The sequence below is a fragment of the Notothenia rossii genome (genome assembly GCF_949606895.1).
Source record: "Notothenia rossii genome assembly, chromosome: 3".
In the NCBI taxonomy this organism is placed as follows: domain Eukaryota; kingdom Metazoa; phylum Chordata; class Actinopteri; order Perciformes; family Nototheniidae; genus Notothenia; species Notothenia rossii.
Window position 1 is genome coordinate 41,011,337 of NC_136901.1, and position 24,483 is coordinate 41,035,819.

A 24,483-nucleotide genomic window follows, 5' to 3' on the forward strand; every position below is an offset into this window, starting at 1 on the left:
AATTTGTTTTATTTATTTATTCTACTAAAATCATACAAAAACAAAAACGTATAATTCATACACACAGATGAACACAATTAGAAGAAGCAGGAGGGCTGAAGCATAGCTTATGGGGAGTAGCCCTCCCGTGCATCATCATTAGCATCAATATAACAATGGCATTTATTTCGTCAAAAACATATAGAAATTAAGGAGTACAAAGAAATAAAGAAAACTCATGAAAACTGAAAAAAATAAATAAAATAAAAGTTAGGGCAAGAAAAAAGTAAATGCATATATAAATAATACTGGGAATATCCAATATTTGTTTGCTGGAGTAATCTGCAAATAGAATTGTTTTTACTTTAGTATTGAATTGTTGATGATTAGTAATACTTGAAAGGTCTGGGTGAAGGCCATTCCACGTTCTAACTCCGATTATGGATCAGCTGTGTGATTTGATGGTTGTTCTACAGGGCTTGCTACACAACCAGTTAGGATGCCTGGTTGGGTATTTCCTGACTGTGGTTTGGAACTGCTTTTGAATGTTAGTAGGCATTTTATTATGGAAAATGTTGTGCATAATCAGTACTGTTTAGCTTAACTATATCAACACATTTGAATAGATTGAGTTTTTTTAAATAGGGAGTTGTGTGTTCATATTTACCAACACCACAGACTATTCGTAAATACTTTTTTTGAGATATTATTATTTCTTGTAGATTTGTTGAGTACATGTTACGTGTTACCAACTTTCTCTATCTCAGTATTGCAAATCCGTCATTTCTACTCTCAGACTTTGTATTGAATAACATGTAATTTGTTTTGGCCACATTAAGGGATAATTTATTAACTGCAAACCAGTTACATAGTATTTCTAATTCTGCATTAACAATTTTAACAAGATCACCAAGATTATGATGGGAGCAGAGAATGGTGGTATCATCGGCAAACAAAATGAATTTTAACATGTCGGAGGTGTTGATAATGTCATTAATATAAATCAGGAACAGTTTTGGACCTAAAATTGATCCTTGAGGATATCCACATGTTATAGGAAGATTGTTTGATTTCGCCTCGTCCACATATTGTAGCCTATTTATCAGATAGCTCTTGACCCATTCCTTGGCTTGACCCCTTATGCCATAATGTTCTAATTTGCGTAGCAGTATGGTTCACAGTATCAAAAGCCTTTTTAAGGTCAATGAATATACCAGCTGTAATCATTTTTTTCTCAATGTCGTTGGTAATTTCTTCAACCAGTTCAATTACTGCGGAAGAAGTAGAGTGATTTTTCTGAAATCCATATTGGCTGGGGCATAGTATATTACATTTGCTGAGGAATGACTCCAGACGGTTGTTAAAGAGTTTTCCCAGGATTTTTGAGAATTGTGGTAGTAAAGAAATGGGTCTATAATTATTAAAACTTGATTTATCACCAGATTTAAAACCGGAATCACCTTCGCAATTTTCATTTCATGGGGGAAAATACCTTGTTGGAACGATTTATTGCATATATTTACTAAGGGGGCTACACGATTTTGTGCAACTTGTTTAACAATATTCATACTAAGTCCTAAATAATCTTTGGACTGTTTACTGTGTTGAGTATTAACAATATCAAGCAGTTCATTTTCTGTAATTGGGTTCAGGAAAATCATCCACATTACAGTACATGAAGTTGGGCTGATTTTACTCGCCAGATCGGGGCCAATTTCAGTTAAGAACTCATTAAAGCCATTTGCAACATCCGTTGGGGTTTTTCCTTCGGTTTGGAATTTCTTGAATTCATTTCTGTTGTCAGTTATTTTCTTCTTAATTATGCTATTTATTACCTTCCAAGTGGTTTTCATATCTCCTATGGCATTTTCAAATTTTTCAGAGAAGTATAGTTTTTCACAGTTTCTAAGGATTGTCAATTTGTTTTTATACAATTTATAACGACATTCATCTTCAGTGCTTTTACTTTTCAAAAATGTCCTATAGAGTGCATTTCTCTTACAGCAAGCGTTTTTCAGTCCACAAGTGAACCAGGGTTTTATTTTTATTATTATTCCTGTTGCCAATCTTAATTTTAATAGATGGACAACATTCGTTCATGTTTTGCATTCAAATCCTTACAAACTCATTATAGGATTTGTTTACATCTTGAATCTCAAATACTTCTTGCCATTTTTCATTTTTTAAGTTAATATTTAATTTATTTAGAAAACTGTCATTTAATGTCTTTTGTTCTTTATTATTTAAAGGTTATTTTCCGCAAAGTTTTCGCGAATATTGGCAGGTGATCACTGACATCAGTGATGAGGGCCCCACTATGATGTTCCGTTTCAAGGACGTTAGTGAAAATGTTATCAATGAACGTTTCAGTAGTGCTAGTTAACCTGGTTGGTTTGGTTATTAGAGGGAGAAGCCCGAGAGAAAAACACATATCCATGAGGTGTCTCGCCTGTTGGTGCGAGTTGTATTTTGATAAATTAACACTGAAATCTCCACACACTTAAAGGTTTTTATTTCTATGAGGTCTGAGCATTTTTTCTACTTGTTCATTCAATTCCTCAAGATTACTTCCAGGCTTTCTATACATGCATGAGACGAGTATATGTTTTTTCTGTTGGCCTAAGTTTTACGTTTTGGCTATAGGCTGTTGCTGAGTAATGCAAAAGTAATGTAAAGAAACGAGTAAAGTAACGAGTAAAGTAACGAGTAACTTCATGTAGAGAGTGACGAATTAAAATAATATATTGCTTTTTTTTAAACCACAAAGTAATATGTAATATACTACTTTTTTTGAGTAATGACACCATCTCTGCCTACGACAGCAGCAACTACTACTGTTGCAACAACAACAGCATCACCAACAACTGTTGCAACAACAACAGCATCACCTACAACTGTTGCAACAACAACAGCAGCACCTACTCCTGCTGCAACAACAACAGCATCACCAACAACTGTTGCAACAACAACAGCATCACCTACAACTGTTGCAACAACAACAGCAGCACCTACAACTACTGCTGCCCCGACAACAGCAGCACCTACTACTGTTGCAACAACAACAGCAGCACCTACAACTGTTGCAACAACAACAGCAGCACCTACAACTGTTGCAACAACAACAGCAGCACCTACAACTGTTGCCCCAACAACAGCAGCACCTACAACTGTTGCAACAACAACAGCACCACCTACAACTGTTGCCCCAACAACAGCAGCACCTACTACTGCTGCCCCAACAACAGCAGCACCTACAACTGTTGCAACAACAACAGCAGCACCTACAACTGTTGCAACAACAACAGCAGCACCTACAACTGTTGCCCCGACAACAGCAGCACCTACAACTGTTGCAACAACAACAGCAGCACCTACTACTGCTGCCCCAACAACAGCAGCACCTACTACTGTTGCAACAACAACAGCAGCACCTACAACTACTGCTGCCCCGACAACGGTGCCACCTACAACTACTGCTGCCCCGACAACGGTGCCACCTACAACTACTGCTGCCCCGACAACGGTGCCACCTACAACTGTTGCAACAACAACAGCAGCACCTACAACTACTGCTGCCCCGACAACAGCAGCACCTACAACTGTTGCAACAACAACAGCAGCACCTACAACTACTGCTACCCCGACAACAGCAGCACCTATTACTGTTGCAACAACAACAGCAGCACCTACTACTGTTGCAACAACAACAGCAGCACCTACAACTACTGCTGCCCCGACAACAGCAGCACCTACTACTGTTGCAACAACAACAGCAGCACCTACAACTGTTGCCCCGACAACAGCAGCACCTACAACTACTGCTGCCCCGACAACGGTGCCACCTACAACTACTGCTTCACCTACGACAGCAGCACCTACTACTGTTGCAACAACAACAGCGGCACCTACAACTACTGTTGCACCAACAACAGCAGCATCTACTACTGCTGCACCAACAACAGCAGCATCTACTACTGCTGCAACAACAACAGCAGCACCTACAACTGTTGCCCCGACAACAGCAGCATCTACTACTGTTGCAACAACAACAGCATTATCTACTACTGCTGCAACAATAACAGCAGCATCTACTACTGTTGCCCCGACAACAGCAGCATCTACTACTGCTGCAAAAACAACAGCAGCATCTACAACTGCTGCAACAACAACAGCAGCATCTACAACTGCTGCAACAACAACAGCAGCATCTACTACTGCTGCAACAACAACAGCAGCATCTACTACTGCTGCAACAACAACAGCATATACTACTGCTGCAACAACAACAGCAGCATCTACAACTGCTGCAACAACAACAGCAGCATCTACTACTGCTGCAACAACAACAGCATCTACTACTGCTGCAACAACAACAGCAGCATCTACTACTGCTGCAACAACAACAGCAGCATCTACAACTGCTGCAACAACAACAGCAGCATCTACTACTGATGCAACAACAACAGCAGCATCTACTACTGCTGCAACAACAACAGCAGCATCTACTACTGCTGCAACAACAACAGCATCTACTACTGCTGCAACAACAACAGCAGCATCTACAACTGCTGCAACAACAACAGCAGCATCTACTACTGCTGCAACAACAACAGCAGCATCTACTCCTGCTGCAACAACAACAGCAGCATCTACTACTGCTGCAACAACAACATCAGCATCTACAACTGCTGCAACAACAACAGCAGCATCTACTACTGCTGCAACAACAACATCAGCATCTACAACTGTTGCAACAACAACAGCAGCATCTACTCCTGCTGCAACAACAACAGCAGCATCTACAACTGCTGCAACAACAACAGCAGCATCTACAACTGCTGCAACAACAACAGCAGCATCTACTACTGCTGCAACAACAACAGCAGCATCTACAACTGCTGCAACAACAACAGCAGCATCTACTCCTGCTGCAACAACAACAGCAGCATCTACAACTGCTGCAACAACAACAGCAGCATCTACTACTGTTGCCCCGACAACAGCAGCATCTACTACTGTTGCAACAACAACAGCTGCACCTACAACTGTTGCCCCGACAACAGCAGCATCTACTACTGTTGCAACAACAACAGCAGCACCTACAACTACTGCTTCAACAACAACAGCAGCACATACTACTGTTGCAACAACAACAGCAGTACCTACCACTGTTGCAACAACAACAGCAGTACCTACAACTGTTGCAACAACAACAGCAGTACCTACCACTGTTGCAACAACAACAGCAGCACTTACTACTGTTGCAACAACAACAACAGCAGCACCTACTGCTGCTGCAACAACAACAGCAGCACCTACTACTTTTGCAACAACAACAGCAGTACCTACCACTGTTGCAACAACAACAGCAGTACCTACCACTGTTGCAACAACAACAGCAGAACCTAAAACTACTTCTACTGTTCTTCCAGGTGTTGTAGCTATGAGAATCAAGATTTCCTCTGCGTCTACACTGTCTGAAGACTTCATCCAGAGTACCATCATACAACAGGTCAGCCTCTCAGAAATCAGCTCATGTCAAAGCATCAATTTAAAGTTTCCTAGTAGTTCCTACTACCATAACGGTGCACAGCTGATAGAAAGGGACACCTGGTGGTTAAAGCACATTATTGAATTGTATTATTTGTATTATTAGATATTAATAGGATCCCTATAAAGTATATTCACTACTCATTATTCTCTACTAATAGTTAATTAAAGACTATATATATATATATAGGAAAAATGTCACTTCTAAAACCTCCTCACCCTGGTTCAACGCTGCACTCCGTAAACTGAAGCAAACCGGCCGCCAGCTTGAACGCCTAACCATGAAATCATCCCTCACAGTTCACCATGATTCCTACAAACTCCATCTCACTACCTACAGAGACGCCCTCAATGCCGCAAAATCTGCTTACCTCTCCACCATCTTCATCGACCCCTCCCGTAACCCCAGGACCCTCTTCTCCACCGTCAACAAGCTCCTCAAACCCCGTGCTGACACCCTCTCTTCCTCCACTTCCACTCTATGCAGTTCATTCCTCCAGTTTTTCTCTGACAAAATCACTGCCATTAATCACTCCCTATCCGCTGCATCTGACACACAAACATCTCCCCCAACATCCACCGCCACAATTCCTCCCTCCATCTCCCTTGACCTCCCGAGCCCTCCTCCCCACGGCATTCTCTCCCAGTTCACTCTGGTTACCCCCCCTGAAATACTCCAACTGATCAGCTCCTCCAAACCCACAACCTGCTCGCTTGACCCTCTACCCACCCCTCTTCTGAAGTCCTGCCTCCCCGTCCTTTGCCCCTACATTGTCAACCTTTTCAACTCCTCCCTGTCCCAAGGAACCGTTCCCTCTGCCTTCAAAACTGCTGCTGTCACTCCCATCCTCAAGAAACCCGGTCTGGATCCCTCCTCCCTCAGTAATTACCGCCCCATCTCCAACCTCCCCTTTCTCTCTAAAACAATAGAACGCATCATCTCCAAACAACTCCACCGCCATCTCCAAAAAAATGACCTTTTTGAACCCCTTCAGTCTGGTTTTCGTCCTCACCACAGCACAGAAACGGCACTCATCAAAGTCCTCAATTCCCTCCTCACCTCTGCTGACACCGGTTCCCTCAACATCCTCATCCTCCTTGACCTGAGTGCAGCCTTCGATACCGTGAGCCACACCATCCCGCTTACCCGACTCCGGGATATCGGTATCGAAGGTACTGCACTCAGGTGGCTCCATTCCTACCTCTCTGACAGATCCCACTTCATCTCCCTCAACAATCACTCCTCTACCACAGCTTCAGTCACCCAAGGTGTTCCCCAAGGTTCAGTACTCGGCCCCCTCCTCTTCATCATCTACATCCTCCCCCTTGGTCAGATTCTCCGCCATCACAACCTGGACTTTCACTGCTATGCTGACGACACACAGATCTACCTCAGCACGAAATCCCCCCACAACCCCCCTCTCACACACATCGAATCCTGTCTGACTGCAATAAAATCCTGGATGCAAAACAACTTCCTCAAACTCAACAGCAATAAAACTGAACTCCTCCTCATCGGCTCCAAATCCACCCTCAGCAAAACCCCCAACCTGACACTCACCATCGATGGCACCCCTGTTTCCCCCTCCACCCAGGCACGCAACCTTGGCGTGATATTCGACCCCACCCTCTCCTTCGACCCCCACATCCGCCAAGTTGTAAAAACCTAATGTTTCCACCTCCGCAATATCGCCAAACTCCGTCCCTCTCTCACCCGCCCCGCAGCTGGGCGACTCATTCACGCCTTCATCTCCTCCCGCCTTGACTATTGCAACTCACTCCTCTTCGGCATCAGCACAACATCCCTCAACAGACTCCAGCGTGTCCAGAACGCAGCCGCCAGACTCCTCACCCACACCAAATCATGGCATCACATCACACCGGTCCTCAAAGAACTCCACTGGCTCCCCGTCTCACACCGGATTCACTACAAACTCCTGGTCCTCACCTATAAAGCCCTCCACCATCTGGCCCCCCCCTACCTCACTGACCTCCTCATCCTCTACCAACCACCCCGGTCCCTCAGATCCACCTCAGCCGGTTTGCTCTCAATCCCCAAGGCCAAACTCCGGAGCTTCGGGGACAGAGCCTTCTCTGTGGCAGCCCCGAAGCTCCGGAACTCCCTCCCCCAAGACCTCCGTGAGTCTGATTCCCTCACCCTGTTCCAGTCCCGTCTCAAAACCCACCTCTTCAACTCTGCTTATCCTTAAACCCGCCCCTCCCCCCTCTGAACCAACATCCTCCTGACTGCTTTTCTGTTTTTGTTTTGTTTTTGTTTTTGTTTGTGTTTTTGTTCTTGTTTTGTTTTGTTTGTCGACCTGACTCATAATGTAAAGCGTCTTTGGGTCTAGAAAAGCGCTATATAAATCCCATTTATTATTATTATTATTATATATAATTACTATTTTGCACATTAGACCTTTCAGATTTTATATCTGTTTAGCTAGTTCTTGCATACTTGTTATCAGTGTGCTTCTGTTAGTTGCAGGGAGAGCGCTTATTTTCAAACCACAGACTTTGAGAACCTGTCCATTTGTCCCAGAGTAAGGACTCTCTGACAAATTCAGATTTAATTATATGTGTTACATTTGCAATGAATGCATAAATAAAAAGCACAACTCTAACTTATTTTGAAAGTCAGGTTCAAGTATTGTAAGTGTCCAACAATTTTAGATAACTTAGAAGGACTGTACAATATAAGAGCATCAGTAGTATTCTCACTTTACACAGAACAATGATGTCATAATTCAGCATAATTGTCATAATCATATATCTTTCTACATCTCACACTTATTTCTATTTTCTTCTACAGATTAAAGACGAGCTGGTGGGAAAAGGGCTGCCATCAGACATAACTCTACGGCTCGTCAGAAGTGTTCAACTGGGACTCGCAACCCGAGCAACCCCTGTAGAATATCCTGAATATTTTTAGGTGCCTCTCAAATGTAAAACCTTAGGTTCAGCCTCTTTTGAGCAAACAACACTTCATAAGCTTTTATTCCTAACTTCACTTTAAGATGACATTAATGCTCCGAAATTCACAATCTGAATTAAGGACTATCTACTTTTCACCAAAGGAAATCGAATTAATTACAGATATTAAAATCCTTCAAAGCAAAATCTGGGTGAATGCAAACCATAGCTGTGAAAAATATAGTGTTTTTACTGATATTATATTTCTATATTTGAAGTGTATTATATTTGTATGAGAGTGAAAGCAGTATATTTATATTACACTGTATATGCTAAAACCCAATAGGGACAGTATTTTCTACTCTAAGTTTTGCATTTTCCCAAATAAAACACATGCAAATTCAATATTCCAGATTATGTATATGACCAGAGTTTAATGATTTAAAATCTTCAGTTTTGTTTAGAGTTGTTTTGATGGTGGTTGAACTCATCACATTGTTGATGGAATAGTTGACTAGTGTTACTCTTATTGTGTTTTTCAGAAGGTTTTGCTGCCATCGATTTTATTCGCAATGTGTTTTATGTCTCTATATGATATAAACCAAGTGCAAAAATTAGTAACCTCAATTAATTTAAACTGAACAAAAAAAATAATCTTACATAAATGAAGGATATACCGTTAAGACTTTGTTGATTATGCTAATTCAGAAAGCTTTATTTCGTATTGCATTGTGTCTTAACTGTATTGTGTTTAATTTTGAGATGATTCTAATTTACATAAGTGTACAGAATGACCTCAAACTGAAAAAAACAATTAAAGAACAAATGCCTCCATTGGACTCCTTTGTTTACTTCCAGAACATAGTGACATCACTATGTAACATTCACACTTCTATATGCTAGTGGTCCTACACATTGTACATGATAGGCCAAGGGGCGGGACATCTCTAAGTGGTTGTCAGCAGGAGAGGACTCTTTAAAGTAGAGACACTAGATACTGATATTCACCTGAACATCAGCAGGAGAGGACTCTTTAAAGTAGAGACACTACATACTGATATACACCTGAACATCAGCAGGAGAGGACTCTTTAAAGTAGAGACACTACATACTGATATACACCTGAACATCAGCAGGAGAGGACTCTTTAAAGTAGAGACACTACATACTGATATACACCTGAACATCAGCAGGAGAGGACTCTTTAAAGTAGAGACACTACATACTGATATACACCTGAACATCAGCAGGAGAGGACTCTTTAAAGTAGAGACACGACATACTGATATACACCTGAACATCAGCAGGAGAGGACTCTTTAAAGTAGAGACACTACATACTGATATACACCTGAACATCAGCAGGAGAGGACTCTTAAAGTAGAGACACTACATACTGATATACACCTGAACATCAGCAGGAGAGGACTCTTTAAAGTAGAGACACTACATACTGATATACACCTGAGCATCAGCAGGAGAGGACTCTTTAAAGTAGAGACACTACATACTGATATACACCTGAACATCAACAGGAGAGGACTCTTTAAAGTAGAGACACTACATACTGATATAGGCCTACACCTGAACATCAACAGGAGAGGACTCTTTAAAGTAGAGACACTACATACTGATATACACCTGAACATCAGCAGGAGAGGACTCTTTAAAGTAGAGACACTACATACTGATATACACCTGAACATCAGCAGGAGAGGACTCTTTAAAGTAGAGACACTACATACTGATATACACCTGAGCATCAGCAGGAGAGGACTCTTTAAAGTAGAGACACTACATACTGATATACACCTGAACATCAGCAAGAGAGGACTCTTTAAAGTAGAGACACTACATACTGATATACACCTGAACATCAACAGGAGAGGACTCTTTAAAGTAGAGACACTACATACTGATATACACCTGAACATCAACAGGAGAGGACTCTTTAAAGTAGAGACACTACATACTGATATACACCTGAACATCAACAGGAGAGGACTCTTTAAAGTAGAGACACTACATACTGATATACACCTGAACATCAACAGGAGAGGACTCTTTAAAGTAGAGACACTACATACTGATATACACCTGAACATCAAGGTTCCAACAAGGGAATGTTTACGTGCTCGGCGTTATGACGTACAACGTCCTCCACAACTTCTGTAGTCCTATTCAGCCACTTGTTAACAACCATCGTTTTTCAGACACGTAAACTCTTCCAAAAGCACCAGTGGGGTCACTGCTGATGGATTTAATGTAAAGAACAAAATGTGATCCGTCTCTTAAATTTGTGCCAACAACAGTTTTTAAACTATTGGGGTTATGGTGCGCTGGAAAAAACGCCATGTTTTCCCAACTTACTGCCCCTACCAAGGGTAGTTGCAGGTGTGATTATATGTTGTAGGCACTGTGGAATTTGTAATCAGTACATGAAGTGCGTGTTAATGTCAAGTATCATGTGTCTCCAAGAACCATTTGAGACGTTGTGTAAGGACCAGGCCTGGAATTTCGTCATTTTAGGGGCAAGGCCACTTGGCCTTTTGAGTTGTCAATTTTTTAAGGGCACAAAGGCCAAAAGCCAGGGCACCAAGGCCATAAATTAAAACAATGATTTAACATACGATATGAAGTGACTACGATTGTATATGCATTTACAATACTTTTATATATATTTATTAAGCATTCAATGGACACCAAATTGCAATTAAACAAATTCTTTATTAAAACTACAAAGGATTCTTATAGCACAGACATGTTTGGCTCACTGTGAGACTGTGGTAGTGGGCCTACGTCAAGGTGCGTCCTTATTCTGAGTCACTTGAAGATGGAGATGATGACGAGTCAGGGAGATTTGGACTTTTGGGGTTCCTTTGACCATAGGAATGAATATTGGGTCTCCTTTTGTTGATGCCAGCTGCCCACCATCTTGCCACAGCTTCATCACTTTGATATTCAGCAGGAGCACAACCCTGGGATTTGATGAGGAATAGATCTTCAATTGTTGAAGTGTGCAGGCTTAAACGCCAATCGCCCTGCATTCTCTTCATTACCGTTTTGAAAATTGGGCGATATAAACGAGCAGCAAACTTTGAACTTCCGTCTGCGATCGCCGGTGGTCAAATAAGTCTGCACAGAGGTCTTTGACAGCTAACAACACAGCGCTAACTGCCTAGCACTAGATAATAATAAAAAAAGAACACAACTGCAACATAACTTATCCAAGTAGTAACAAAAACACTTCAAAATATTATAATTATGCATTACCATACGAGCAAGAAATAGTAATGTTATCCATAAAATTACACTTAAAGCTGGACAAATGAAAAACTTAACGGCAAACAGGATCATCACAAAACCATACCTCACCTCAGCCTTTTCTTGAGCGGAGAATCAGCTAGCTAGGTCCTAGACCCAGGGCCGGCTCTAGACAATTTGCAGCCCTAGGCGAGATTTGAGTTGGCGCCCCAGCCAGAGAATCATACAATAGAAAAGAGAAAGATCAAGAGCTGCAGTGAGCCATTTAGTGGAGAAAGTGAATGCTGCTGAATACACATACTTTACAGAGATGCTGTATGCGAAACCAATGTGAGTTTGGAAAATTGCACAGTATTTTTCTATTTTAGTATACCTCAACAATGGAATTATGATCAGTGGAAATGGCCATGACATGTGACCTTTAAAGTAAAATGCTTCAATCTGGTGCACTTTAAGCAGAATTACTACTAGATCTAGGGGGTACAACTCTAAACACCCATATGAAAAAGATTGGTTTACATTTTATTAATCAAATAAGTATGTGAACATAACCAATAACCTACCATAGCCAATAACAAATAAATGTAACTTATTTTATTTTTGTTGTTCATTCATATCTTATTTGACCTATTAACATTTATTTATTCATGCATTTTTTTTAATCTCTCCAGTTTAATACAATACTTTTGGTTTACTGTCCTATAGTATACATTGAAATGATTTCAAACCTGTTTTATCCCATTAATTATAAACGAGTGCCTTGGAAATATTTGTTTACATAAATTGTGACCAAACCGTTTGAGACCCACTGAGATAACCTAGACTAAAGTGAACTATCTAAACACTCAGAGTCCTTTACCTCACTGAGCTGTAGTTATCAGACTCTCAGTCTGACTGGAGAGGACTCTCCCTCCACATTATTGTAGAAACGTCTTCTTCTAATATCCGTTAGAGCAGCTAGCACCAGATTCTAATAACAACAGCGCCGGTACCGGTGCACCCTCCCTCTCTCCCTCATTCGCTCCCAAGCTCACTCGCACTTTGGCTGTGAGCTGCGGGCGCCAGATAAGCCAACATCCCCCATTTTCATCACTTACAGCGCCCATCGTACAGGGCAAATGAAAAGTGTAACCGGGGTCAAAAAAGGGTGTTACATTTACTTAATTATGAATGTTGTTACATCAAGGCCGAAAATGAGGATGAGCACCAACGGTCAAAAATGTTTTTCTACCAGCGCAGCGCCTCCCCAGATCTGGCGCCCTAGGCGAACATCTATAACGCCAGTGCTACGGGCCGGCCCTGCCTAGTAGAGATGTTAAGATTCACCGATTCGCATCGGTGCACAGGCATAAACGTTCAAGATGCGAGTGCACCGGTTGAAAGAGTGCACATCGGCTACAGTTTGGGTTGTACGGTGGCCCTGAGAGGCCAGGGTGCTGCAAATAAAAGAACGCTGCAAATAAAAAAAACGCTGCAAATAAAAAGAAACAGAAATGCCGCGCAAATAAAAACGCCGCGATGCAAATAAAAAAGCCACAACGGAAGTGAATTACCGGGGACTATTATTGCTGATGCACATGCGGTTTTTTATGCGAGAGAAGAAGAAGTCTGGGGGATCTCCAGGAAACATCTCATGGGTAAGTTTATAATGTTAAAGTTACACAGGATGTAGATAATATCTGTCGCTGCCGTATTTATGACTTTAAATTACGTTATTTTGTGTGTGGGAGCAGATTATGTGTGTAGTGTATAATGTTAGTAGAACATAGCTACTTTTATCTGCTAACGTTAGCTGTTTTCTAAACAAACGGATCTGAGCCGACCGGGACTTAAAGATGATGCTAAGACACACAAAGTAAGTTGAATATGCCTTTATTCAACAGACGAGCTCGGGTCCTCTCCTCAACATGCTCTGAAGGAACAACTTTTACTGAATTAGGGCTGGGCAAGTTAACGCGTTATAATCGTTGCCCAGCCCTATATTGAATACATACAAGTATAGATCTTCACTAACATCCTGTAGTCAATCTTGACTCCATCAACATGTCATCTAAATGTGCCTGTCTAGAGATAAATGAGGGTCTCTTATCCTGCTTAGAGATAGAGAAGGGTCTCTATCCTATCCAAGACGTGCTTCCTTTGAGAAGTGTACTGGCTTTAAATCTTTCTTTTTTTTTAAATGTATTTTGACATTGTAGATGCATGGTTCAGATATTAAGTGATTGCAGCTGATATCTGCTGTTAAATTAGTTTCAGCTGTTTGCAGGTAACATTACCTGCTGCAATAGCTTACCAAGTAGCTGTTACTTAATTGCAAATGAATAACATTAACATTGCTCTTTTTCCACAGGCAATGTATTGTCCATATTGTGGGACTGCTGGGTGTTTTGGGAGGTTTTGCGGCTCCTGTGGCAGCAACATTGAATGTTTGGCTCCCTTTCTCGAAGATGGTAAGCTCCTCCTTAAAAGTCAAGAATTTCACCAGTACAGTGATAATGTCTTATTTGTATATGATTTGTTGCCATTTTAATATATGCTATACACATATTGTCAGTCATGGCAATTTCAACGTGATTTAGAACTACTGATAAAAAAAAATGCCAACAAGTAAAAAAATCAGGTGAAATACCAAAGTTGACCAATTATGTGCTCCTTCATGTGCTGAGGGTTGAGCCTTCTGATGCGTTTATGCACAAATACAGGCATTAAAAGGGTACCTTTTTGTTTGCTACCTCTAGATTGATATGTATTTTTATCCTTACCAATTATGTAAGTATCCCAATATGTTGTCCTTTGCCTGTTTATTTCTCTTCTTTTTTGCTCCTCATGTCTGGAATTGTTCACGCATTGAACATACTGAAAACATACACTTATGCATCAAACATTTCAGGTATTTTCCTCATTACTGATACATTTTCATTTTTTTCTTAATAGGTTTTTTGTTATTAAGTTTCATTCCTAATGACACTGTTGTCTTTTCCCTTCAGTCACAGCATCTAATGAAGGAATCAAGGCAGGCCTCATTCACAAGTACTTCACGGAGGGACACGCTTATGAAGTGATACTTGATTTTCTAGAAAAAAGACACAACATTTTTCTTAGTCTGAGGACCTTAAAGAGGAGGCTACAGAACGCTGGCTTAACAAGAAGGACAGACTACACTCCCATTGGCACTGTACACCAAACTGTTGCACATGAACTGAGAGGCTCGGGTCGGCTGTTGGGTTACAGAGCTATGTGGCAGACATTGCAACAAAAGTATCACCTGACAGTAAAAAGGGAGGATGTTAGACAGACGATTTCCAGACTAGATCCATCTGGTGTTCAACTTCGTTCCAGGCGAAGGTTTGTCCGAAGGGGATACGTCACAGCAGGACCAAACCAAGTGTGGCACGCTGATGGATATGATAAACTTAAACCCTTTGGTATTGTCATCAGTGGCTGCATCGACAGCTTTTCAAGGAAAGTTATGTGGCTCAGGAGTGGCAGCACGAACAACGATCCGGGCATCATTGCGCAGTACTACCTGCAGTGTGTATCGGAGTTTGGACTACTTCCAGCCCGCCTTCGCACTGACTGTGGAACTGAAAACGGCACTATGGCAGCCATTAACTGCACATTACGATCTCAACACACAGATGATTTTGCAGGAGCCCTCAGTCACATGTATGGTACCTCAACTGCAAACCAGCGCATCGAGAGTTGGTGGTCTTTCTTCAGAAAGCAAAGGTATAGCCTTTTAAGGTCAGGTCCAATAGTGTGTGTGTGTGTGTGTGTGTGTGTGTGTGTGTGTGTGTGTGTGTGTGTGTGTGTGTGTGTGTGTGTGTGTGTGTGTGTGTGTGTGTGTGTGTGTGTGTGTGTGTGTGTGTGTGTGTGTGTGTGTGTGTGTGTGTGTGTGTGTGTGTGTGTGTGTGTGTGTGTGTGTGTGTGTGTGTGGTAGGTACAGAGGTGCCCAAATACTTTAAATCTATCTGGATGAAAAAAATTGTGAAATTACATTAGAGCTGTACACTAACATTTTCCCAAGGGAGTTTATGTGCTCCCAAATGAAATAATGTAGGAGCGCACCAAGAAATGTTCAACATCTCTAGAAATATTGTGACTTTTTACTTGAAGTTGTCTTTTTTTCATGAAATACAAAAGTTTTGAATTCCACCATTAGGACTCAGTTCTGGATCGAGCTCTTCAGTGACCTTAGAGAGAGGCACCTCTTCAATGGGAGCCATGAGCACAAGTGTCTGCTGCGATATGTGTTTTTGGGCATCTTCCAAAAAGACCTCGATGAGTACAGACAGCTGTGGAACAACCACACCATCAGACCTGTTCGCCTGTCTCAGTGTCCATCAGGTAAACCTGATGCCATGTACCACCTGCCTCACAGGTTTGTATTCAAATTGTTTGGTAATATTACTTTAAAATATATCTGACTTCATATAATTTGGTGTATCAGCCCAATATGACAAGTTTGTCACTTGATAAATAACGTGATTCATTTAGTCTGAAAACTCATTATTTCAAAATGATTTCAAGTCTTAAACGACTAAAAATGGATTCCAACACAAAACCTAAATCAGAAGATATCCAAAGCTATTCTGTCGATTTATCTTACTCAATTCCAAAAAGTACCTTGTGTTAGAAAGTGAGTAGAATGACCATATTTGACTGAAAGAGCTGCTGTCAACCTGAGATTAATTTCTCAAGTCAAAGCTCTTTGTTTAGGATTTAATTAACGAAGAACTGACTCAATGGAGTTTTAGTTATAATGCTTATCTAGCATGTTTGGGGGGTTAAATGATCCATTTGTAATCACTTGACTCATGTTTCAATTTATGACTGGTCATAGGTTTGGCGGAAGGGAGTGTGGATTTCCAGTGTCCTGGGAAGCCCTACACCACTTTGATGGCATCATGCAAGCATCATCCCAGTACAATTTGTGTGGTGATGAGAATCTGGAGATGCATTTTGTGGACTTGCAAAGATGGAGTGCGTTGGCTCCACCAGTGAACTGGACAGCTGCTGTTCAGAATTACATTTCCAGGAAAAACATGTCTGGAGTGTAGAATACATTGCCCCACCAGCCCCCCAGAACCTTTTTTGTGTGTACAAGTTTCCAATGTAGGTTGAATATTATTTAGAATGCTGCAATTCTGAGTAGATAAGTCCAGTGAAATATTCAGCTTGTATCTTTGCATAAGTCATTAGACTGAAACCTTTCTTTGTTTAAATAAACATACACCATATTCATGTATTTTGTAAAACATGTTTAGTGTTACATCCGTGTTATCAGTTGAATGGTCGATCGTCAGAAGATTATACACCTAATATTTTGGTAATTGATTTTAATTTTGAATATAAGCAGGTTCCAGCCTCTAAAATGTGAATATTTGCTGGATTAATTTGTTCTCTGTGAGGCTTCACTTTCTGACATTTTAAAGACCAAGGCGTGTCCGAAATCACTCTCATTCACTACTCCCTACTCCTTATATAGGGAATTCTATATAGGGAGTATTGAGTGATTTCAGACACAGCCCATAACAAATTGATGAATCAACAATAACATTCATTCATTGCATCAGTCACATATGCTACTGTTATTTCTGTTTTCACAGTGGATCTGAGAATAAAATCTTGTGAACCAGCTACAGCCGTGTCATCTTTGTAGCGAGTGTGTAACATATATGCTATACGTAGAAAAACAAGTCCTTACGTTAAAATGAAACACTTTTAAACCATTTAATGAAGAGTCATTCAGCTTTACTCTTTCACAAAGTCCATGTAAAAACATGTTGATAAAATGGGCAAAACAAAATTGGCACATTTGCACAACAAGGTGCCTTTTGCAGTCTTTATTTACTGTTTATGTAAATATTTGTAAAACATCTTAACACATGTTCTGAACTCTTGATTTAACCACGGTCTACCTTACCTACCTAACGAGAATATAATAACAATACAATACAAATGTGTGGTGTTGTTCACATGTTAGATATGAAATGGGACAAATCTGCCATGAAAAATACTCACATCTCTCTTACGTCTCAACATTTTGGTCTGACAGATCGCAACATTAAAACAACGGACTGTGTAGCTACTGTGTGTGGGAACATTAACTTTTACCACAAGTTATTTAATTGTTTAAAGGCACCCAAAGCCGGGGGAATTATTAATGCCAAAGTTCATGTTGGCTTTGAAGGCACCATAAGTGTCCAAAAGAGGAAGCTTTAAAATGTTGGCACAGGTATTTGCCATTGGGAATGTTGACGTTGTAGAACATAGGAACTGAAGGCGTGGCAGAGGACTCATACCAGCAGGAGGCACACATGGCACACCTGTAGCGAACATTAACACCTCCTCCAAGGTCACTGAGCTGTCATTTTCTAAAAAGTAGAGAACATTGGAATCAATTGACAGTAAATACTATCTACATCAACACCGGAACTCTTTATAATCTGTGTGTATAAAAATCAGACAAGAGCAAATTGACTAACCTTCACAATCGAGAAGATAATCTGCCCAGTAACTCATAGCTTTCTCTTCCTGAGCCCTTCTGTTGCTTCCCTGTTGACTAAATTCAGGCTGGAACAGATTTTCCATCTCTGCAGCAGACAGCTTCACATCGGCATGACAGAGAGCAGGGGTCAGGACCGTCGGATGCTGCTGCAGAGCTGTCAGAAACTGCAAACTTTCAAGTCCAGCCTTGAATCTAAAATACAATTAAAAGATGCATGCAAAGATACATGTGCATCATGTAGAAGTAAGTAAGCAAGAAAATGGGACAACAGCAACACGTTTTTCATAATTATTTTAGCAATAACAATGAAATACAAAAACCTAGCTTTCGATTGCAGTGTTGTTCCTGTGGATTATGTACCACTTCAGGTAATCCTCTACTATCATTTTTTTTTCTTCACATGACCTGACATGTCTGAAGCACCCAGCAGTCTGCAACATGGCACTGTTCCGTATCATCAAGTCCTGAAGGATCTCCACTGAGGGTGAATTCTGAATCTAAAAGAAGAGATAACAGAGTCCCACACATTTCAAATATGACACGTAATTATAAAAAATGGTAATGCCAGAAGTAAGTGGACAAAACTCTCTCTTTACCTATTCTAGAATTTCACACCCTTCTCATACCTCTTGTAGGACTTTCCCTATCTCCTCATCTGTAATGTCTCCGACCGATGCCTTGAAACTGCTCTGCCCTGAGATGTAGCTGACCAGATCCTCTGACAGAAAATTAGGACCAGGTCCACCATGCACAATGGACACAGCAATCATCTTCCCTGCTAAATAATACTCATCCTCTCTGATAGCTGTCCAAGATAATGCAGAATAAAGAAATATTAAATCAGTTTCCATATTTGAAAACACTGCAAGGTTGAAATATGGGTTCTTTTAAAACATTATACACAAAACAGAACCTGTTGAATTGTAGACCAGGTAGCGGCTCTCCACAGGTCCATCAAATATGGGCCGTTTGTTCAGCTCTTTCATGAGAAGGGAGAGGAATTCTCTCTTGGGGCCACCTGTATCGAGACCTTCCTCAAACCTCCCTTCATCGTCAGAGAATTTCACCAGGATGTCTTTCTTTTCTGAGAATGTTGCCCTTTTGAATCCTCTGACTGCTCCATCCCAGATGTTCGAGCGACAGATGTTAAATCTGCTGACAGCTCGATGGTCAATCTCTAGGGCCAGGTTTGCAGTTATCTCAGAAAGTGATTGCTGGTCCACCCTGTCATCAGATAAATTATGACCATGTTAAATGGTACACCATAGCACACATTTTTGATCAGGAAAAATAACAACCACAGTTGAAGTAAGGGTAACTTTTCTCTTACTTTGTATCCTCTGGAATGTCATGACTGCACTCAACACTGTCTGAGTCATCCTTATCCTCTATTACAATGGGCGCATACAGCTGAGTATATTTGCTGAGAAATTGACATACACAAGTTTACATTGTTGATGTTTTCATATAAAACATACTTGAATTGTAGAAAGGAAAGTATAATACCTATAGCACGCAGTTTCCAGCACACCTCCTGATGTTCCTGGGCCCTCTTGTGAGTCAGAAAATAAGACCGGAATCACAAACCATAACAGGGATAGGACAGGTAAGTTGAAGTATTTTAAATCATGGCTATCTGAGGGCTGATTTAGAAAGAAAAGACTATTCTAATGTACACAAACGTGGATCTCTGGGTCAGTGTGACACGTTATTTCATGTAGTTTAAGACATTAATTGTGTGACAATATTTCCAGACAAGGCTAAATGTGAACAAAAGACAATGTTTTGGAGCCACAATTACCGGAGCTGCTGAATCACTGCCTGACTCTGCAGGTTCCCATACCTGGAAGTAAAAAACAATATATCAGTGTGACACTTCAAATTTGACAGAACTAGAGCTTAACACATTTGAACATAAATATTGAATTCTATTATTCTAACAGAAAGTGTATGTGATTTGCGCCAGGGGGAATGATCCTTCTTACATTATTACTTTCAGTGAAAAACATACACATTATTATGGTGTGATTTTGCAGGGATCTGCACTAAATAAAGTTGTTTTCTTAAGTTTGTATAATATGTGTAAGCCAGGACGCTGCAACATTTACCGCAATTTAAAATGCTATTTTGGGACATGTTTCATCGTAAAAATATGCCGTCTATGTGAAATCTAGAAACATTTCCACTTCCAGATAGAATTTACAATATAAGCGATCTAAGATACAACAAATGTAGTACTCACTAATGTATCAGCTGCATTGAATTCTGCAGAAGTTGGACTCATGATGATCACCTCTGAATCCGATGAGTTGGATTCAGAGCTGGTTTCCTGAGCTGTGAAATACAAGAACAGGTATAAGAGGATTTTAGACTACTCAGAACAACAGAGTGCTTTCCTTGACAAACAAATCAATTAAAAAAGCTCTTCTTGGTTGGTAATTAATTTCACAATTACTTACAAGATGTAAATAAATCTTCAGCTGTACAAATGTACAGTGTGATACGTTGGTAGGCCTTCCCCACTACCTCTTTGTACTCGTTTAGAGTGAAGGGTACTTCTGTTCCTGGTATATTAGTTATCTTTGTACCGTCAGGGTAGAGCAGTACGTAGGGACCACCATGTAAATTTCTGTCGAAGGTCTTCATTTTTTGCTCAGCAGCTCTCTGCAATTCGTCCGCATCCGACTCTGGTCGCATCAAAAGGGGAAGTACTGTTCCTCTTACAGTCTTCAGTACACCATCTTTCAGCCTCATAAGGCCTACTGAAATCTACAGAGAAACAACGAAATAGGCGACTGTTAACTAGTTCAGTGACACTATAAATACATGACAGAATGGACTGTCGGCAAATTATTAGTCTATCTCAGCAAAAAAATGTACCTTCACAACCTTCAGGTTGTCTATTGATGGTGTTTTTTTTTTCTTAAAACCTGCTCGTCTCTCCTTCTCTTTTACACTCCGGAAAGTCCGGAATAACTCCAGTGTGCTTTTTCCTGTAGCCTCTGCTTGAAATAAGAGTCCAATCAATCGTCAATGACAAAGAACAGAGAGACATACAGTGTTCTCACCCATACTCATAAGATATAGAGTGGACATTGCCTAAGCCTAATTCAAAAAATAAAAAAATAAAAATTACCTCCACTTGTGCCTGTTTTATCAACATCACACAGGAATTTGAGGTCCTTGCCACATGAACAGCAAAAGGCTGATTTAGAGTCCTGCTGCTGTCCACAAAAAGGACAATACATTATGACCTGCAAGAAAACAAATAAAGTATCATTAGGTTGCTTTGCGCTTCAATTGCATGAACATCTTTCTATCTATCTTTCTATCTATCTATATATAAAGCAAGAAATGTCCGTGTGTGTGTCTGTGTGTGTGTCTGTGGCTCGCATATCTCTCTGACTGTTTGTCAGATCGACCTAAGCTTTCGGATATGGCTTGCGGATTGCATGATGATTTGCATCCTTCATTTAGAATTTTTTGGGATTCATTTTTCTAAACCTTTATTTTTGACGAATCTACGCGCTCCGATCGGGTACGCCCCCCGGACAACATTGCAAGCAGCAATTATGGGAGCCAAACAATCGGTCCGCTTAGTACAGGCACAAGCTTTGAACGGCCATGCCCCGAACGGGCACTGCACTAGTTTTTAAATAACACTAACACATTTGGAAAGACTAATCAGTACTACTTTCAACGCTGGCTTAATACAAGGAATCTCCCAAAATGGATTGCAAGTGTGTCTTAATCACGACATTCCCCACTGACAAGGGCAAGACAAGTTTCAGGCAGTTAAACACGCAAGAATACTGTGAGTGTGTGTGTGTGTGTGTGTGTGTGTGTGTGTGTGTGTGTGTGTGTGTGTGTGTGTGTGTGTGTGTGTGTGTGTGTGTGTGGTCTAGATTTAAAACGGTTCAAGCTGCACGGATAAATCGAGCAGAATCAAACAGTTTTTACAGACAAGCAAACAACTTGAAAATAGCTTTCTGCAGTTTTGATCAAAGCTATGTTCTACTAACATTATACACTACACACATAATCTGCTCCCACACACAAAATAACGTCATTTAAAGTCATAAATACGGCAGCGACAGATATTATCTACATCCTGTGTAACTTTAACATTATAAACTTACCCATGAGATGTTTCCCGGAGATCCCCCAGCCTTCTTCTTCTCTCGCATAAAAAAACGCATGTGCATCAGCAATAATAGTCCCCGGTAATTAACTTCCGTCGTATGTGCATCAGCAATAATAGTCCCCGGTAATTCACTTCCGTTGTGGCTTTTTTATTTGCATCGCGGCGTTTTTATTTGCGCGGCATTTCTGTTTCTTTTTATTTGCAGCGTTTTTTGTATTTGCAGCGTTCTTTTATTTGCAGCACCCTGGCCTCTCAGGGCCACCGTAGGGTTGAACCGGGTTGAACTCGCGATGCATCGATTGCGTAGCGTCTTTGCATCGGTAAAAAAAAGGAGTCATTCATATAAAATCCCCTCATCTTGTCAACGCTCAGCAGAGACGATCTTTGATATTTGCTTCGCCACTACGGAGGCCAAGAGTCTCAGTTATCAACACACGGAAGTTGAGGAGAAAGAGAAACACAGCGCACCGAAAAATACCTACAAATCAAACGTTTGGCAACACTTCGGATTGTTCAAGAAAGACGGTGTATTAGTCCTTTATGCTATATAGTTGACCGCAGGTCATGGAGAGTAATAAGGTATCCGTAGACCTTTGTATGAGGTATCTTTATTACTTAACAGGTCTACAGCCATGATACATAGATCCGTCCTAGATGCGGACTTGCACACACACAGTATTACTCCGCAGCCGCACCCCATCATTAACGTCCTGATGGTATATGTGCGCGGCACTATATACTACAGACGGTCAACTTGAAAGATCGCTCGCAAATTGTTAACAATGCCGAGCCGCTTTAAAGTACACAAGTAGTTCGAGGAACTTAGCGACGCACATAAAGAGGCGACATGGGGTCTGCGGCTGAAAAGAGAAATCTGAAAGTTAGACATATTAGTTAAATCACTCAGTGAGGTGTTCTGTCAGAGAGAGTGGTGGTTAGTTTACAGCAGTCTGTGACGGCCAATAATAATTTAAATGTCTTCCTTACTGTAAGCAGTTATGAAATACCTGTTTGTGAAAGGTTATTTGTATTCTTTATTGTTCATATAGAAACCACTGCTTTCTGCTCACTGGTGAGTTAGCCTCTGAGTGTTAAGCACATCAGGCTGGCAGCTGTATGGGCATTGCACTATGGTAGCTGTTATTTGCCCATTGTTAATCATGAGCAATTCATCCTTACATTGTTTAACTGTGAGGTGTTATACAATTGTACTATACTCTGGAGAGCTTTTAAAGGTACAAAAATAAACGGCATGATGGGATGTGCAGTACCAAATATGTAAAGCACTTTTTTTTTAATGTAGGATTTGCTGCATATAAGGAAAAAAACTAAAATCCTCTGTCTTATCATATTGAAGTATCATTATTTTTGCATCGTGTTGAATCGCATCGTATCGCCCCGAATCGCATAATTGAATTGAATTGAATTGAACGAGGGCCACGAGGGCCATGGCCTGGTAAGGACTATGCAATATAAGAATAACAGCACTCACTTCACACAGAACTATGATATCTGATTTTTTTCATGATCATATATTTTAGCACAACTCTTTTCTTCTGCAGATAAGAGATGAACTTGTTAGACAAGGGCTGACATCAGACATGACTCTACGCCTCGTCAGAGCAACACTTGTTGATTCAACGTGAACTTTTACTGACCCCTGCAGGAACATTTGCTTTTCAGTTGACTATCAGATCTAAAACAGCAAGATCAGAAATACCCTCACTGTTAAGCAAACCGCTCTTCAAATGTGAGAGGAAGATCCAAACTCTCTCCGTCTGCTAAAATAAAAACATGTTTGTAAAGAGAAGTTAATGATAAACAGAAACGCTATCATGAAATCCATGAGCTGAGTTTTAGTTCTCCATCAGTCTTGATTTGTGGTTTGAGAGTGGGCGGGGTCTAAACTGTGATTGGTCAAATTTATGATGATGAAGTTGAATTGATGACACTCAAAGATGTTTGGTTAAAATGTATTATTTGAAAGTAAATAATGTAATTATGACAATAAATTAGTAATTGAGGTTTTTGTTAAGTTTGTGACCAATCGCAACTAATCAAATGACCTGATTGGCCAATTTGAATTGGGAAGGCGGGCTCTATTGCTTTGTATGTGACTGGAA

At 40.7% G+C, this 24,483-nt stretch overlaps 3 protein-coding genes across 10 annotated transcripts in view; 2 read left to right on the forward strand and 1 right to left on the reverse strand.

The window, feature by feature from the left end:
- LOC307032903 (uncharacterized protein) overlaps nt 1-9,276 on the forward strand; it is a gene marked incomplete at its 5' end in the record, with an annotated part of 21,331 nt that extends 12,055 nt beyond the window's left edge. Inside the window, 2 exons of the mRNA XM_079671181.1 lie at nt 4,446-5,491; nt 8,342-9,276. Of these exons, the coding sequence (XP_079527307.1) occupies nt 4,446-5,388 (943 nt within the window). The 3' untranslated portion in view covers nt 5,389-5,491; nt 8,342-9,276. The remainder of the gene's footprint in view (nt 1-4,445; nt 5,492-8,341) is intronic.
- Nucleotides 9,277-13,130: 3,854 nt separating this feature from the next.
- On the forward strand, nt 13,131-17,345 carry LOC307033458 (uncharacterized protein). Of its 5 annotated transcripts, none has more exons than XM_079671940.1 (5): nt 13,154-13,342; nt 14,056-14,155; nt 14,693-15,434; nt 15,868-16,086; nt 16,549-17,345. In XM_079671940.1, exons 1-5 carry the CDS (start codon nt 13,277-13,279, stop codon nt 16,763-16,765), a joined length of 1,344 nt encoding a protein of 447 aa, XP_079528066.1. In that variant the 5' UTR covers nt 13,154-13,276; the 3' UTR covers nt 16,766-17,345. The 5 variants fall into 5 exon arrangements, with proteins under 5 accessions (XP_079528069.1, XP_079528066.1, XP_079528068.1 ...); XM_079671942.1 differs by having other exon boundaries at nt 13,158-13,342; nt 14,056-14,595; XM_079671944.1 differs by having other exon boundaries at nt 13,169-13,342; nt 15,144-15,434.
- Nucleotides 17,346-17,424: 79 nt separating this feature from the next.
- Nucleotides 17,425-23,248, reverse strand: LOC307033456 (uncharacterized protein). 4 transcript variants are annotated; one of them, XM_079671936.1, is made up of 13 exons: nt 22,356-23,248; nt 21,353-21,470; nt 21,097-21,218; nt 20,676-20,985; nt 20,459-20,550; nt 20,016-20,059; nt 19,723-19,788; nt 19,547-19,639; nt 19,130-19,440; nt 18,843-19,021; nt 18,537-18,713; nt 18,194-18,408; nt 17,425-18,082 (listed from the first exon to the last, which is right to left on the reverse strand). In XM_079671936.1, the coding sequence occupies exons 1-11, from the start codon at nt 22,419-22,421 to the stop codon at nt 18,537-18,539; spliced, it is 1,578 nt and encodes a 525-aa protein (XP_079528062.1). In that variant the 5' UTR covers nt 22,422-23,248; the 3' UTR covers nt 17,425-18,082; nt 18,194-18,408. The 4 variants fall into 4 exon arrangements, with proteins under 4 accessions (XP_079528062.1, XP_079528061.1, XP_079528064.1 ...); XM_079671935.1 differs by having other exon boundaries at nt 18,194-18,713; nt 22,356-23,245; XM_079671938.1 differs by lacking the exon at nt 18,843-19,021 and having other exon boundaries at nt 22,356-23,223.
- Between the last annotated feature and the right edge of the window lie 1,235 nt (nt 23,249-24,483).